The sequence below is a fragment of the Syngnathoides biaculeatus genome, chromosome 10 (assembly GCF_019802595.1).
Source record: "Syngnathoides biaculeatus isolate LvHL_M chromosome 10, ASM1980259v1, whole genome shotgun sequence".
In the NCBI taxonomy this organism is placed as follows: domain Eukaryota; kingdom Metazoa; phylum Chordata; class Actinopteri; order Syngnathiformes; family Syngnathidae; genus Syngnathoides; species Syngnathoides biaculeatus.
The window spans coordinates 29870465-29888085 of NC_084649.1; the positions used below are offsets into that span (position 1 = coordinate 29870465).

A 17621-nucleotide genomic window follows, 5' to 3' on the forward strand; every position below is an offset into this window, starting at 1 on the left:
GCCAATAAAACAAGTTTACTCCCATACTTTGGAGCGTTTCCTCGATGCCATGTTTGATGTTTCTTTGATTTAACTGAATGTTCTTTTGAGTCCAACTTTACTCTAACAGCGAAACGTGAAAAAAGTGGAAATGATGTTTAAAAAATAGCGCAATGTGGAGTACCGGAACCGGAAGAAATGATTAGAAATTTTAACCGATTTCGAAAGTCCGATTACGGTTTCGGTTTTAAAAAACCGAAAATCGATTGTAACCGGTTGCGATCCCGAATGCGCACCTACAGTTGTCCAGCCAGAAGTCAGGCTTCCTGAATCTAGTTCAATACACGAAGACGGACTCGTTAAAGGCAGAGATCTTGTGGACTTTAAAAGTGATCTGCAGCCATTACAGTTACAAATCTTGTGAAAATAATTCGAAAGTGTTTGTAGTCATGTTCCCAGTGACATTGCTAAAAACTACCACTGTGGGGAAAGGAAGACTTTGTACCTGGCTTCATTTGGCATCGCTGCACACTTTTCATCTCTACTGCTTCAAAGCCAAAAAAGCCAGAATAGAGACTGACATATCTACGCTTATTGAGAAGGCTGACAAGCTGTGTGAGGAGGCAGAAGAAAAGAGGAATCTGAGGTTTATCACCGAGGCCAATGCACTCAGAGGGAGAGCAAAGGACAAGAGAGCCACTTTGGTACCTCTGCAGCAACAAAGAGGAGGCACTGGGTAGGCTCAAGGAGCTAGAGTAGGGGTGCTGAAACAGACATCAGTAGAAGACATTTGTGTATATAGTTGCAATTGTAGTTAGAATCTGTTTTTCTGTATACTGTTATGTGAAGACGTTGACAATGGTCATATCAATGAGAACTACCACAAGGGGCGACAGGTGATCACTGAAATATGGTACTGAGATACTGGAACATTTGAACCAAGAACGGTTGATGGCACCATTGGGTTAGTCTTTTTTCCTTACTCTTGATTTCCCACGATGGCCCTAAATTTTTCGTGTCGGCCCTAAATTTTTTCCATGTCAGCCCCTAAGAATGCCCCTAAAAAGCCCTTAAATTTTTTTCGTCAGACTGAGTATGAACCCTGGCAGAGGTCTGCTCCATCAAGCTCTGCGACCACCATGGTTGGCAGTAATTCAAAGTTTTGCTTTTGACTGTATATTAAACAATGATGAAAGTCTTCTGGATTTTACCGGAATTCCTGATTTTTAAATTTTCATGAAAATTCCTCTGGAAAATTGAGGAAAAATAGCCTAAGATTAATCCGGATATTAGTTGACAACATTGAACGAACATGCGTTTGAGTTCGTTGTTTTGCTTTCACGAGCATAGCAACGTTGAGGCACTAACACTAGTAACAGTAACGGCCCTCCCCTCGCATTTTCTTAAGACGTCGCTTATTTTGTGTGGTCTTGACATTAATTTACGTGTTTATTTCATAAACGTTGTTAACTAAACGAGCCTGCTCCAAAATAACCGGTATTCACCCAGAAACAGGAAATGCAAGTTAACTGTACTGAGCATGTACGAATGCACATGTTCAGAACTGCTTCACGTAATGCGAGCGAATTTACGTCGAAAGTCAGCAACATCATGAGCTATGGCAAAGGAAATTCAGTTACACCAGGGGTTCTCATTGCGTCGATCGCAAGGCAGTGTTACGGCGTGGCCTCCCCCCAAAACAAAAGACACGTTCGACTATCATCCACCTCGTTGCTTGATTCAGGTGTGGCCAATACGTCGAGCGCATGCACATAAAGGCGCATTCTAGCAAGCCGTCCTTTTATTTTCGGCAGTCCCTTGGTGCGTCTCGCCTACCTTTATTTATATATATATATATATATATATATATATTATATATATATATATATATATATATATATAATGTGGGAAAAAGAACAATTTTAGATGTCTTTTTACCAAATAATTCACTTAATTCATTTGTCTTGAGATAAGGTGGCATATTTTTATCATATTTTAATGACAAATGTGATTTTGTGCTATCCAGTGATAGGGTGATGGTGGGGGGGGGGGGTCAAAAAAAATTCTGGGCTTGGCCTTTGGGGAACTTCTGCGCAATTTTTTTTTTGGTCAGGACTTGGAAATTTTACTTTCAATTTTTGTCTGAATTTTGTTCACAGATATCGCCAGAATGCACCACAGCCATCCATTTTTTCAAAAATTTCTCAGGGGGGCATGCCCCCGGATTCCCCCCTTGTGCTCACATTTGTATTTTCAGGAATTTTCACGACAGTCCACTTTCATCTAATTATACCTATTTCAAAGCCTTGCGTAATGACACGTAATGGTGGCTTAGTGAATGAAATAGTAAATGCCTACAGATTTCATGTCAACCGATCAGCGTACATAAGCACAGCCTCCCCCAAGAAAAAAAAAGATTTTTGTCTTCCAGAAGACTTTCTCCGATAGGAGCATTTAAATAATCCAGGAGCCCAAGGGGAGCCTTTTGTACCTGAAGTTCCTGCAAAGGTTCCTATGATGGGAAACCTCTAAGGTCTGGCTTTGCAGCGAACAGAGAACTCCTTGCAGGAAATTTGACCTTTTATCTATCGTGCCATTATATCCATTTTAAACTGCCCAGAACCCAACAACACATGCATTGGGCCCTACAGAAACACTATTTGCTTTACTCTCTTAAATGAAGAAGTAGGTGGTTGCTAATCCAGAGTCAAAAGTCTGTGCGTGTGCACTTGAGAAAGAAACGTCTGTAATTTACAATATTTTCTCAAGTTAGAAGTTGACATATATGTTTGTGAGGTCACCATTTAAGAGCTTCAGGACAAAGCTGTTTTTTTTTTTCAAAGTCCGTAAAGTAAACATTTCCACCAGTTTTTTTTTTTTTTTTTTCTGTGAAGTGAGTCCCTTTGATTGGCCAACAAAGGGTTTTTGTGGAGTCGAATGTCTTCCTAGTGCTATCTGATTGTTGTATTTGTTTCTTATGCTTGTTCAACTTCACCACATTTTTTGGGATTGTGGGACGGGTGGCAGAACATGGGAAATTTTGGTAATCTTACCGGTTCTTAACTCACTGTCTGTTGACCCGGCGCTAAAATCAATCACCAAATATAGCATTTATCCACCTACGGATGAATGTTTGTATCTCTGAGCAGTTTTTGGACAGTTGTGCTTGTGCTTGTTTAACTTATTTTATTTATTTTTTTTTTTTATGAGTTACGTGACGGGACTCTGGATGCCTTTGCTGCCGAATGAGCTAAGTAGACAAGGTTGTTGCCATATTTCAGTATTTCCCAATAACCTCTCACCATTATGTGAGAGCTTCATGCTAATTGACACAAGTCTGGTGTTAGCAACAAGATTAGCCGTCAAGATGCCTCCCTTTTCAAATGAGGATTAGAATGGACTACTGCACAGGGTGATAATTCTAGAAACGAAGATCCACCGCCTTGAAAGTGTACATTGGTGTGACTGGACAGTCAGGAAATGAAACCGCTCATCAATGTCTCAAAATGGTAAGCAGAGGTGTGCTAAAAACAGCCACTTAGCTCAACAACGATGAGAGATGTGGACTGTAAAATCAATAACAGATTTTCCAACAATTCTGCCTGGAATTCATTGGAAGCAAATCCCAAAGATATGGGTTGGTTGGTTGTTGGTTTGGAACCAAGACTTTTCATGTTTACTCGTGTGTTTGGGGTCATTGTCTTGTTGAAACACCCATTTCAAGAGCATGTCCTCTTCAGCATAGGGCAACATGACCTCTTCAAGTATTTTGACATAATCAAACCGATTCCTGAACACTAGTATACGATAAATAGGCTCCACACCATAATAGGAGAAACAGTTGTGTTCTCTGGGAAATTGTAGCCTCTTCTGTACACGGATTTTTTTTTTAACAGAGGGACTGTGCGGTGAAATCTTGTAATAGCTTCACACAGAAATCTTCTCACAGTCTGAGTACTTACAGGTAACTTTGATTATTGATCATCCTGGAGCTGATCATTGGCTGAGCCTTTGCCATTCTGGTTGCCTTCCATTTTCTATCAGGTGTCACTGGTTTTGCTCTCCATTTTAAGGCTTTAGAGATCATTTAAGATGAGTAGTCTATATATTTTTTTTTGCACCTCTTTATAAGATTTCCCTCTCAAATCACACTTTTAATCAAAGTACATTGTTCTTCTGATCTGTTCTTGTTGAATGACTCATTTTCCTCTGGCTTTCAAGGAGAAATGCATGTTCAAGAGGTGTTAGCTTCATCCTTAAATCGGGGCCACCTGATTCACTTCTCTTTTTCACAAAACTGATTACCTACCTGATTGTATGCCACACTGCTATTTTTTTCAACACAACCCATTCAACAAATACCCCAATTGCACAGCTTTAAGAGTGTCTTTCATTCATGCTGGGTCTTGTAGGTTTTCTGAGCATCTACTACTACATGTACATCTGCTGCTACGACTACTGCATAAAAAATGTGAAAACGTGGATTAATCTGGTTAGTCACATTGGACTGCTATAAATTTTTAACACTACTGTACAGTATATTAAGTGGTTGGATTTGATTCGAATATTGATGTTTGTGCCCATGCATTTTGGCTTTAAATACTGTGGGCTTTCTCAGCCCTTCTGTTGATCATGTCAAGCCCCAATGTTGTTGATTCTTGTGAGACTTGTATGACTTCAGTCCTTTTTTAACTGTTATTGTTCTGGGAAGTTCCTGTGCTCTACTTTTACCAGCCACTTAGCATTGTTTTTAGGATTTTTTTCCAGTGTCTTTCCAGTCATGTTCCAGCCTCTTTTTCTGGGTCTTCTTTTATAGTAGCATTCCATCCCTTTGTTAACCCTTAATCCATCTTTGTCTTTGTGAATGCTGATTTCCAAACATCTGACATCAACCTTCATTATCCAGACATTTTGCATGACACTTTTGAAAATCAATGTTATTTTCTTCCCTTGTTTTCAGATGCAGATCAGGATGACATGCAGTCAGTGACAATTCCTTCACCGGAATTTTTGCGACAGTTTTGAAAATCGATGTTATTTTTTTCCTCATGGTTTTAGATGCAGATCAGTTCGACGAGCCACCAGTGACGATTCCTTCACCAATGAAGAGTCCACCACACAGATACAGCCCATCTGTGCATTCATATCAGGTTTGTAAAAATCATGTACTGAGTGCAGTCCATGTCCTCGCCTCACTCTTATGCTCTTGTGCTCACTCTTATGCTACGTCCCCACCTGATGCGAAAGATGGCGTTGCCTCCTTCTCCATCACTTGAGTTGGATCGCATGATACATTTGGACACATTGAACGTACATGTGCTTCATCAGAACTGTATACTCGGCGAGGGTCAGGGCTTCGCCTCAGGGATGCGCTGAAAATATTTGTTCTCAAATGAGTTCAGCCCGTCCCAGCTACGAGCATTCAGGTTAAGGAGGCCAATTTGCGTGCACCTACGTCATCCGCACAGCATGGTATTTGCATCTATCTGCACGAAGTGCGTTGACTTTCTATTTAATCTCACGGCATGAAACGCCGAAAATGCCTCAGGTGGGAACTTTGCATAACAGCCATAATAATCCTAAACAAACTCAAAACTGGATAAATATTTTACCAGTTTGGTATTATGTCATAATACATGAAATAGTGACATTACTATTGCTGTTAGTGAGTGTTTGTCCTTGTATCAAGTCATCAGACAGACACCAGACTGACAGTCCATCATTGCTTCAGAAAACTCCCACCTCTCCGTTTGGAAGTTGCTACAGCCCCACATCAGGCAACAACTACTACCACCCCTCCTCTCACACAGCCCCATGTCAGGACCACCTGTCATCCTCCTATCCTGCTCATACCCCCTCAACGTCATCAGACTCCAAGCTGTCAGGAGAGTTACTACATCTGAAGAGGGTCAACAGTGATGCAGATGGACCCCTCAGCTGCAGCAGACACCTAAAAGTGGGCCATCTGAACGAGAGTAGCCAAGTGGAGTCTTCTATCCCAGCACCCTGGGCTCATGAGTTGACTAAAACAGACCTGAGCTCCACAACAACCAGGGGGAATCAACAGCAGGATTCTCAAAACCTCAAATCGGGCACCCCTAGCTCAAGGCTGCTGTCATCCTCTGGACCGACAAACTACTCACAGCGAGGGATAAGCCTTAGTCAGTTCCAGCGCTCTCCACGACAGGGCCCTGGTGTGCAGACACAGTCGGGAAGCTTTTAGGACCTTGTCTGTACCAGCCGGTGCAACTCTTTAAGGCCCAAATATAGTGATATGGAGCACAGGTATTTTGGCTCGACCTTAGAGGAGCAACTTCATATAAATTTACAAAATGTTAGTTTTTCTTTTGTTTTGTAACAACAAAGATATTCTGCACGAAACCAGTGGGTTTTTGACATAATCTTTGAATCTGTGAACAATTTGAGTGACACCTTGAAATTACTAAATCACATCTAATTTGAAATTGTCCCCATGGTTTCCTCATGCTGGATTTTGCAAATGAATTTCACTAACTTCCACACAAATGTCTGTACAAAATAATTAAAACACACTGGTCATTGTGAAAATTATTAAAACACACTGGTCATTGTGCCCAGGTCAGTTATTTACTTGAGATGCTAGCGTTTCAGAAAGAATAGTTTTGCTTCATTTTCTTTTTTATTACCATAAATTTTATTTGGCAAAAAGAAGAATCTCCGCTGCAGTACTTAAGCATTGGAATAGGAAAAGGAGTGTAATGCATTAACCCCGACGGGAGTAAGATCCCTGGATAGGATCATTCCCTATTATTACTAGCTCCAGTTTTGATGCCCTAGCAACACATATAAAATGTTTTTTTTTCCTTCCATGGGTTTTCACCTTTAATTTGATTTTGTCACACCTACCTGTTAACTGTGAGATGACTTGGGACTTCATTTTAGACATGCAGTGTTGTACTTGAGACATGATTTATGGTGCTGCAATCTTGTCCCCCACCCCAATAAATTTGCAATTGAGCTATGATCTTTACATATGAATTAATTCTTCCTGTGTTGTTCTTCGTAAAAATCTGTTTTCTGAAAATGGCATTCGTCATCTGTTGTGGTGGTAGAATGCTGAAAAAAAAAATCGAAAAATACTACACTCTGCAATTGTGAGATTTGTTTTTATGCTACAAGGTTTCTTGAAATAGACACACATTCCCCAGTTGGTTGGATACACCTGGATACACTTTATTTTGGCATATCTAAAAATAAATTGCTATTAAATGGTGTAAATGTGTAGCTATTTTCTGACCAAACTTTGAATTCCATGCTTACCCGGAGGTGGTATTTGTGACAGAATTTGGAAGATAGATAAAAACTAGATTTATTTTTGAAAAATGCTGCTATGTTCTCCTCTGAGAGCTGTTTCCCTTTCTGTAGAATGCTGTATTTTAATACTTTCACTAAATGGACTTTGGAAGAGATGGTTGTCTACCACAATGGAATCTTACGTTCCACTAATAGCCCAACTGCAGCAAGTGTCACCCTATCTACTTGGTCACCAGAAACTCATAGTTTGTTATACAGGCGATTACTGCATTTGTGTGGAATACCTCAAAATGGAGGGCCCTGTTAAGTAGCAGGATCCCATCTCCCACTAATATACAGCAATACACAAAAGGGTACTGGGGCTACATGAATGTTTCAACAGACAAAAAAAAAGTTGTGTTCCAAAAATGAACCAGCACCTTAAAGTGATACAATTTAAAAGACCCAATAGGACAAAGTGTATCAAATATAATAACATGTATAAAAAAATGTTATTTAGACTTTTATGGAGAAATATATTACACTGAATTTATCGCATGACATTTGTTTTTTGGGTATGTGCGAAAAGTTTTGCCATTTGGTGAGAAGGTAATCATTGGGTCTATTCTTGAATTCCCTTTAAAGCCAGATGCTGTGTTACTTTATTTTGTGGTTTTGTAACTATTTTTTTTTATTTTTACAAGGATCATATTAGTGACTATTTCAATTGTTCCCCTCTGAAAAGATTTAAGAAGAAAGAGATGCTAATGCAAATGTAATGCATTTTGATAATAAAATAATAATGATGGTAATGTATTTTGAAACCTAACTATTGTCTTGTGTCTAGTTTTCACATAACTGAGCTCATATGCCGCTGCTCAGTTCTGCTCAATACAATCAAGTTCATGAACATTGGCACATTGACCATTGTCACCTTTCTTGCGCTAAACACTACTCCAATCAATTTGAAATGAAATGACATCCTTTAACACACATTCAGAATCAGCTTTAATGGCCAAGTGTGTAAAAATACAAGGAATTTTTCTCCGGCAGTCAGTGCTGCCCTGGTACGACATTCAGAACAAAGAACAAGGAACAACATAGAAACAAGATCCAAAAACAAGACATTTCTGTTCATAGGAACAATTCTTTATAAGATGTGCAAGATGTAAATATAATATAATATAGATAACTGTGTTAAGAGTGTCAATTGTGCTAAGGGAGCAGTTTAAAGTGACACAGCATACTATATATAAATATATATACACACACACACACACGCACGTACATATTACTAATACTGATTGTACCAGCAGGATGTGAGTGAGTGTCCTAACATGGCACAAGGCAGAAAAATAGTAGGTTCGCTGACCAAGAATTTAATGACTTAATTTACCAGAGGGAAAAAAAAATGTTCGGATGCCTGCTACTTTTGACTTTCATTGATCTGTTGATTCAGGTTAAATTTGAGGGTACTGACATCCAATTTAGGTAAATGGTGTTGGAATATGAACAGTTTGTATATATGCCGCCAAGTCTTAAGTGGAGTGTTATGGGAAATATGAATTAATCATTTTTAATACTTACAAATCCATTCTAGTCAATCACAACCTTAAATTGTTAACCGTATAGACATCACCAGAGGCTAGATTTTTTTCCCTTGTGATACTCAGCCAGGCTGCCTCTACAACTGTCTTTAGCCCCTACTTGTGTTTAGACATTTTCCCTTCAGTTGTGTCATCAGCAATTTAAATAAAAAGTGATGACCTTTATTTGTAAAGTATGTCAAAAACAACAAATTTATCTTTGGTAGTCGCAGAAGTTCTAGTACGACAACAGACAGCCATTTGACAAAAATGACTTTTGAGTCATAAAAACTTGAAACAGGATGCGGAGAGTCCATGAGCAAATGACAGGTTACCGGTAATGTGGTAATGTTGATGGGTTTTTTTGGACTATTGCACAAATGAGGCAGTCCTTGGGCAATGTAGAGCAGATTGTAATGACAAATGGAGTGATAATCTGGTACAGTCAATTGTGAAATTGGTGCAGAGACCAAGAAATTTAAGCAGTTTAAAGTGAATATTCGTGCAATAATATGAATCATTAACAATTATCCAAAGGGTGCAGATAATTCTCAAGCATGAGTTGCCAGTATTGGTATAAAACAGAGATGCAAATAGTGCTGAGTAATGAGACTACGGTAAGTGCACCAATAATGTATTAGCAGCAGCCTGATAGAGGTAACAACAATTTCAAGACAAGTTTGACAGCATCTTACAATGAAATTACAAGTTAATTGTTTTAGAAGTTCATGGTAAGAGAGTAGAAGCTGTTTGAACGTCTGCTGGAATAACTGGTCTTGACTGTAAAAGACTTTTATTTCTTTTTCCTTCAACTGTGTGACTCCATGAGCGTGCCTGTTATATTTGATTCATGACTACCAGCATGTTTCTATCAACAAGTGAGGATTATGGAGCAAGTAAATTTTTGATTTATTGGCCGCACAAACATTTGCTCCGACCTCCCGATAAGCTGAAACGTATGGTTTGACAATGCCAAATTCAGTTGGGTGCCCATGTATCTCAAAATCCTCCTCATCATGTTCCAACATATTGCTCGCCATATCAAATATCAAATGTACCAAATGGTGTCTGGCGATTGCAAACTTCCGGTCAGACCTTGGTCAGAGAACAAACTGTCATCCCAATGTAACTGGGTCAGTCTGTGTGTTGAATGAAGTTTCTGTATAATTACACAAAATCTGTTAGTGCCTGACAAGAAAATCCCTCACGATCCTGTGTAAACTGTGTATGAGCTTGGTGATCCTCCTCAGTTATGTTTCTTCTTCTGCAGTCCCCACTAAACAGTAAATGTTTTCTGCGGCCCCACCTCTGCCCTTTTGTACAGTCTTCCTGTGGGAAAGGTGGGTGACCATGTTTCAATCAGCTGGTAATCCTGAATCATCCTAATATTTCTGTCCTGTTCATTGTTCATGTTTTAGTCTCAATGTTGCTGTCTTTTGCTGTCTCATAGTGGGTATATGTCAGTGGAATCACATGAAAAAGGGTATTTTTCTAATTGAGGATCACAGGGATGACGCTGTAACAAGCTGAAACTGACTTCTAGGTTGATGATGTCATCTGTATTTTCTTTGTGGAGGACAGGGGTCTCCGACCTGGTGCCTGCGGGTACATGGTTGTCAACAAGAACCACTTAAGGCGCCCGCGAGTTGTTATAAAAATAGCCCAGTGACCATTATTTGTGCATTAAATTCTGAATCTGACTTGCTTACAGTAATGAAATATTTAAAATACTGTCATATAATATAAAGCATTTATATATTTGGAAAGTGTAAGGAGTTTATTTTGGAAGTTTGCCGCTAACACATCAGGTTAGCCCTTCATATGATAGGTGCTCCCAAAGTAGCCCTCAGACTCAAAAAAGTTGGCGCCCCTTGGTATAGGAGCTCAAACGGATAGTCAAAATGATACTGACACTTTTTCTGTTCATGTTGCATCAGCTATGTTTTATTAAATTTATATATTTTACAAAGTAGTAGCGGGCACCCTTTTGTACAGACTTACTCTGAGAGAGGAGCTCAAGCAGACAGTCAAAATAATATGGAGGCTTTTCTGTTTATTTCATCAGAATAAAATGAGATAGTTCCCAAAAAGGTCCCGGTGTCACACCTTTCTTCAAACTGACACAATGCAGAAGAGCAGCAGTCACATTGTGGACCAGCAATCGCCTATGGAGCCGACTGACGTGCTCTTCTCTTCCGTTACCGCCTGCTGTTACTGACACCAACAGCATCTGCCCTGCATTGTTTTTTGTTTTTGTTTTTTTTTTGGTGGGATGGGGTCGATGTTTTGTCCTGTAGTAACTTGATGAATTTTATAGTGCTGGAGGGTTGTTGATATTTTATGTACGGCTTCACCACGTTTGTATCATTATTATTATACTGGCCCTGTTACTAGGTATTTTTGCTCAGGTTCTCCATTCAGGTGATTACTTTTGCCAATAGCCTGATGACGGGACACTTGTTTACTGTTTTCACAGTTTCTGTTTGTTTCATCAGAAATAAATGAGATCGTCTCCAAAAAGCTCCCGGTTTTACACTACCTTTCTTCAAATCAACTCAATGGAGATCACTGTTCACACCAAATGGTCCATAGTCTCAGGAGCTAGCTAAAACTGTGGATATATGACAGAATATTTTACAAGTAAGGAACATTCAAAAGGGATCCATCAGTCCATCCATTTTCTGAGCCGTTTATCCCCATGAGGGTCATAGGAGTGCTGGAGCCTATCTCAGCTGTCAAAGGGCAGGAGGCAGGGTACACCCTGAACGAGTTGTCTGCCAATCGCAGGGCACATGGAGACAGACAACAGTCACACTCCCAAATCACACCTAGGGGCAATTTAGAGTCTTCAATTAATGCATGTTTTTGGGATGTCGGAGGAAACCGAAATGCCTGGAGAAAACCCATACAGCCACGGGCAGAACATGCAAACTTAAGTCTCTGGAACTGTGAGACCAAATCTCCATGGCTGCGCCACCATGCCACCTTGGAAACGAAAGTGATATTTGATAATGTTTTATAAGTAAGGAATCAGAATCAGCTTTCATGGACACGTATGTAACAACATACAAGGAATTATGAAAGTTCGACATTCATGTTGAGTACAAAGAGCAACCAAAAAAATAGCAAGAATGTAGAACAGCAGACATTCAATTAATAGGTAACTATTATAAGAGTTACAGTTAATGCAGCCCTATGGGGGCACAAACCAGTGCAATCTGTAGGCCGGTCCCAAGCCCGGATAAATGCAGAGGGTTGCGTCAGGAAGGGCATCCGGCGTAAAAACTGTGCCAAACAAATATGAGCGTTCATCTAAAGAATCCCATACCGGATCGGTCGTGGCCCGGGTTAACAACGCCCGCCCCCGGCACTGCTAACCTGCAGGGCGTCGGTGGAAATTCAGCTACTGTGGGTCGAAGACAAAGAAGAGGAGGAAACCGGATCCAGCGTCAGAAGAAAAAGAGGAATGCACAGAGCCTACAACTGAGTGTAGGGACTTTGAATGTTGGGACTATGACAGGAAAAGCACAGGAGTTGGTTGACATGATGATTAGGAGAAAGGTTGATATTCTGTGCATCCAAGAGAGCAGGTGGAAAGGTAGTAAGGCTAGAAGTTTGGGAGCAGGGTTTAAATTATTCTACCACGGAGTAGATGGGAAGAGAAATGGAGTAGGGGTTATTTTAAAGGAAGAGCTGGCTAAGAATGTCTTGGAGGTGAAAAGAGTATCAGATCGAGTGATGAGACTAAAATTTGAAATTGAGGGTGTTATGTATAATGTAGTTAGCGGCTATGCACCACAGGTAGGATGTGACCTAGAGTTGAAAGAGAAATTCTGGAAGGAACTAGATGAAGTAGTTCTGAGCATCCCAGACAGCGAGAGAGTTGTGATTGGTGCAGATTGTAATGGACATATTGGTAAAGGAAACAGGGGCGATGAAGAAGTGATGGGTAAGTACGGCATCCAGGAAAGGAACTTTGAAGGGCAGATGGTGGTGGACTTTGCAAAAAGGATGGAGATGGCTGTAGTGAACACTTATTTCCAGAAGAGGGAGGAACATATAGTGACCTACAAGAGCGGAGGTAGAACCACGCAGGTAGATTATATTTTGTGCAGACGATGTAATCTGAAGGAGGTTACTGACTGTAAAGTAGTGGTAGGGGAGAGTGTAGCTCGACAGCATAGGATGGTAGTATGTAGGATGATTCTGGTGGTGGGTAGGAAGATTAAGAAGACAAAGGTAGAGCAGAGAACCATGTGGTGGAAGCTGAAAAAGGAAGAATGTTGTGCAGCCTTCCGGAAAGAGGTGAGACAGGCTCTCGATGGACAACCGAAGCTCCCGGAAGACTGGACGACGACAGCCAAGGTGATCAGAGAGACAGGCAGGAGAGTACTTGGTGTGTCATCTGGTAGGAAAGGGGAGAAGGAGACTTGGTGGTGGAACCCCAAAATACAGGGAGTCATACAAGGAAAGAGATTAGCGAAGAAGAAGTGGGATACTGAGAGGACTGAGGAGAGGCGAAAGGAGTACATCGAGATGCGACGTAGGGCAAAGGTAGAGGTGGCAAAGGCTAAACAAGAGGCATATGAAGACATGTACACCAGGTTGGACACGAAAGAAGGAGAAAAGGATCTCTACAGGTTGGCCAGACAGAGGGATAGAGATGGGAAGGATGTGCAGCAGGTCAGGGTGATTAAGGATAGAGATGGAAATGTGTTGACTGGTGCCGGTAGTGTACTAAATAGATGGAAAGAATACTTTGAGAAGTTGATGAATGAAGAAAATGAGAGAGAAGGAAGAGTTGAAGAGGCAAGAGTGAAGGACCAGGAAGTGGAAATGATTACTAAGGGGAAGTCAGAAAGGCACTACAAAGGATGAAAACTGGAAAGGCAGTTGGTCCTGATGACATACCGGTAGAGGTATGGAAGCAATTTGGAGAGATGGCTGTGGAGTTTTTGACCAACTTATTCAACAGAATACTAGCGGGCGAAAAGATGCCTGAAGAATGGAGGAAAAGTGTTCTAGTTCCCATTTTTAAGAACAAAGGGGATGTTCAGAGCTGTGGGAACTATAGAGGAATAAAGTTGATGAGCCACACAATGAAGTTATGGGAAAGAGTAGTGGAGGCTAGACTCAGGACAGAAGTAAGTATCTGCGAGCAACAGTATGGTTTCATGCCTAGAAAGAGTACCACAGATGCATTATTTGCCTTGAGGATGCTCGTGGAAAAGTACAGAGAAGGTCAGAAGGAGCTACATTGCGTCTTTGTGGATCTAGAGAAAGCCTATGACAGAGTACCAAGAGAGGAACTGTGGTACTGGATGCGTAAGTCTGGTGTGGCAGAGAAGTATGTTAAAATAGTACAGGACATGTATGATGGCAGCAGAACAATGGTGAGGTTTGCCTTAGGTGTGACAGAGGAATTTAAGGTGGAGGTGGGACTGCATCAGGGATCAGCTCTGAGCCCCTTCCTGTTTGCAGTGGTAATGGATAGGCTGACAGATGAGGTTAGACTGGAATCCCCTTGGACCATGATGTTCGCAGATGATATTGTCATATGCAGTGAAAGCAGGGAGCATGCAGAGGAACAATTGGAAAGATGGAGACATGCACTGGAAAGGAGAGGAATGAAGATTAGCCGAAGTAAAACAGAATATATGTGCGTGAATGAGAAAAGTGGAGGGGGAAGAGTGAGGCTACAGGGAGAAGAGATAGCGAGGGTCGACGACTTCAAATACTTGGGGTCAACAATACAGAGCGATGGAGAGTGTGGTCAGGAAGTGAAGAAACGGGTCCAAGCAGGTTGGAACAGCTGGCGAAAGGTGTCTGGTGTGTTATGTGACAGAAGAGTGTCTGCTAGGATGAAGGGCAAAGTTTACAAAACAGTGGTGAGGCCGGCCATGATGTACGGATTAGAGACAGTGGCACTGAAGAAACAACAGGAATCTGAACTGGAGGTGGCAGAAATGAAGATGTTTAGGTTCTCGCTCGCAGTGACCAGGTTGGATAGGATTAGAAATGAGCTCATTAGAGGGACAGCCAAAGCTGGATGTTTTGGAGACAAGATTCGAGAGAGCAGACTTCGATGGTTTGGACATGTTCAGAGGCGAGAGAGTGAGTATATTGGTAGAAGGATGCTGAGGATGGAGCTCCCAGGCAAAAGAGCGAGAGGAAGACCAAAGAGAAGGTTTATGGATGTGGTGAGGGAAGACATGAGGGCAGTTGGGGTTAGAGAGGAAGATGCAGGAGATAGGCTAAGATGGCAAAAGATGACACGCTGTGGCGACCCCTAACGGGACAAGCCGAAAGGAAAAGAAGAAGAAGATGAGAGTTACAGTTGTTCGAAGATGCAGTCTTCTAGCATTTAGAGCAGTTAGAGTGCATCAACGCCCCACATTATGTTAAGCTTACATAGAGCGCCCTTACCCATTCTCAGTTCACCGTAATAGAGCTTGTACACCTACGTCACCGAAATCACATGACTGGCCATATTGCCAGTCAAACAAAGCATTGTTCAATGTTAAGTCCATGGAGACGAAACAAAAATATGTCATAGCACGACGCCCAGAGTTTTGTCCGATGGCGTTAAACATAAATGAAGGTACATGGAAAAATCAGAGAAACTTGGCATAGAGGACCCATATTTAATTCCGAAGTTGATGTTTTTGAGAAGAAAGTAGACTGTCAACCCACTTCTGCTTGTATTGGACGAGTGGATCTACACATGTATCTGGTGAGTAAGTCGTTGAGATTTACACAGAAGAGTTTGAAAGCGTACAAAAGTCTGGACCCATACAAATACTTCGTTGCTGGATCTGTTCTCAATCAGGAATACATCCCACATAGTGATGAAGCCACTGATTTTTTCAGTACAAATACCAGTCTTTAAATAAATATTTTTGTTTTTACACAAACTCGCATTCGTTAACTATGATGGGGGGGGGGGACGGAGACGACTCTTCCATACACTTAACCATATCGTGCCACATGTAAACCTTCTTTGCGACAGTGGGTTTATTTTCTTTTTTAAAATACACATTGTTCTCAAATGAGTCAATTTGGCATTATAAATACTTAATGGTAATTTGAGATTGAGAAGAATAACTCCTACCTCAAATGAATCGCTACACAGAGTGCGTATTAGGTTGGGCACCATCCATCACATTTACTTGCCGAAATCCATCAATTTTTTCGATGGTATTCCATACAAATATCAAATATTTCAACAAATGACCCCTGGTTTTACACAATCTCACATTCATTAACCATGATTGGGGGTAGGGGGGGGACACACCAAGTCAGCTCCTCTGTACACGGAAGCGTATCGCTGAGACACATTCACCTCCATTAAACGTCTCTGCGACAGATGGCTTATTTTCTTTTTTTCAATACACATTGTTCTCAAATGAGTCAATTTGGCATTATTAATACTTCTTCATTTGAAATACTTTGGAATTTGAGATTAAGAATTACTCCTACCTGAAATCAAGTGATCACAACACAGGCGTGTGTATTTGGTTGGGCACCATCCATCCCGTTTAATTGCCGAAATCCATCAATCTTTTCTGGTCTTTTCAGATGGTATTCCTTAGAATGATCTCTTTGAATATCCGTCTCATCTGTTGTGACAACCAACAGCACAACAGATCTCAGATATTGTAAATATTCTCCTCCGGTTCAATGTCTCCCACAATGTCGAGCACTTCTGTTTGACAGGCAATATGGCGCAGTGAAAATGGTGACATCACGTGCACGAGCTCTATAACTCGGGACAGGCCCCTGGACATGCTTGTCCTGGTACCTGTAATTGTGCACAAGCTCAATAGACACAATGACAATGGTACAATTTAAAGTGAGAAATCATCCGATACCCTACAGCAGTGGTCCCCAACCACTGGGCCGCGGACCGGTACTGGTCCGTGGATCAATTGGTACCGGGCCGCCACAAAAATAATTTGTTCCGTTGTATTCATTATCCAAGTCTGGCAATCTTTTATTTTGAAAAATGACCAGATTCTCTTGGTTACATGTCTGTCACTTCAGCACCAAAATGTATCCCCACAAGCTAGCTAAACGAGTAAAAAAAAAAAAACAAAAAAAAAACAAAAAAAAAACTTCTTTGGAAAGTTTCTTTTTGAAGGGGAAAAGGCCCAGTCAAGAGCCAGTAGAGCCTGCAACTTCCAAGAAAAGAAAAATTAACCACATCAAAGCACACACCCTAAACTCGCAACTTTATGAAATGGACGCGGAGCATACACACGGCTTCTCTTATACACTGAAATAAGAAGCTATCTAGAAGCTAGCTAGAAAATAAGTCGCCACTGGCAGCACATCTCAGTGACGAGGGATGGGTTGCAAAACTGGCTTACTTCTGCAACACATTCAGCCCTCTGAATGAATCCAATCTGTCACTTCAGGGGAAAATGACAGTCATCAAGTTGGCAGATAAAGTAGCTGGATTGGTGGGGACGGCGCGTGAACAGAGGCATATTTGACATGTTTCAAACAACAGGGGTTTTGTGTGAGACTGAGCCTTCATTCTCCCAGATGGTCCACAATCACCTGTCTGTGCTATTAAGAGTTCAAGCGCTACTTCCTAACCAAAAAGGACCCATGAACTGCCAAGGGATGGAGCTGCAACCCATTTATAAATAAACCAGGTGAATCCAGGATGTCTGTGCAACAAGAAGATCAACTGCTGGAGATCGCAAATGACAGTGGCTTTCAAACTATTTGAGACGACTCTGCCAGTGTTGTGGATTAAAGGCAGGGCAGAATACCCGG

At 41.2% G+C, this 17621-nt stretch overlaps 1 protein-coding gene across 10 annotated transcripts in view; it reads left to right on the forward strand.

Annotated features, from left to right (window-relative positions):
- The window catches only part of setd5 (SET domain containing 5), a 134326-nt gene extending 127338 nt beyond the window's left edge, over positions 1–6988 (forward strand). For 9 of the 10 annotated variants that reach the window (XM_061833679.1, XM_061833675.1, XM_061833674.1 and 6 more), the window contains 2 exons: positions 5038–5129; positions 5669–6988. In XM_061833679.1, coding sequence (XP_061689663.1) covers positions 5038–5129; positions 5669–6202 — 626 coding nt within the window. In that variant the 3' untranslated portion in view covers positions 6203–6988. The remainder of the gene's footprint in view (positions 1–5037; positions 5130–5668) is intronic. The other variant, XM_061833680.1, reaches the window with a different exon arrangement.
- The last annotated feature ends 10633 nt before the right edge of the window (positions 6989–17621 follow it).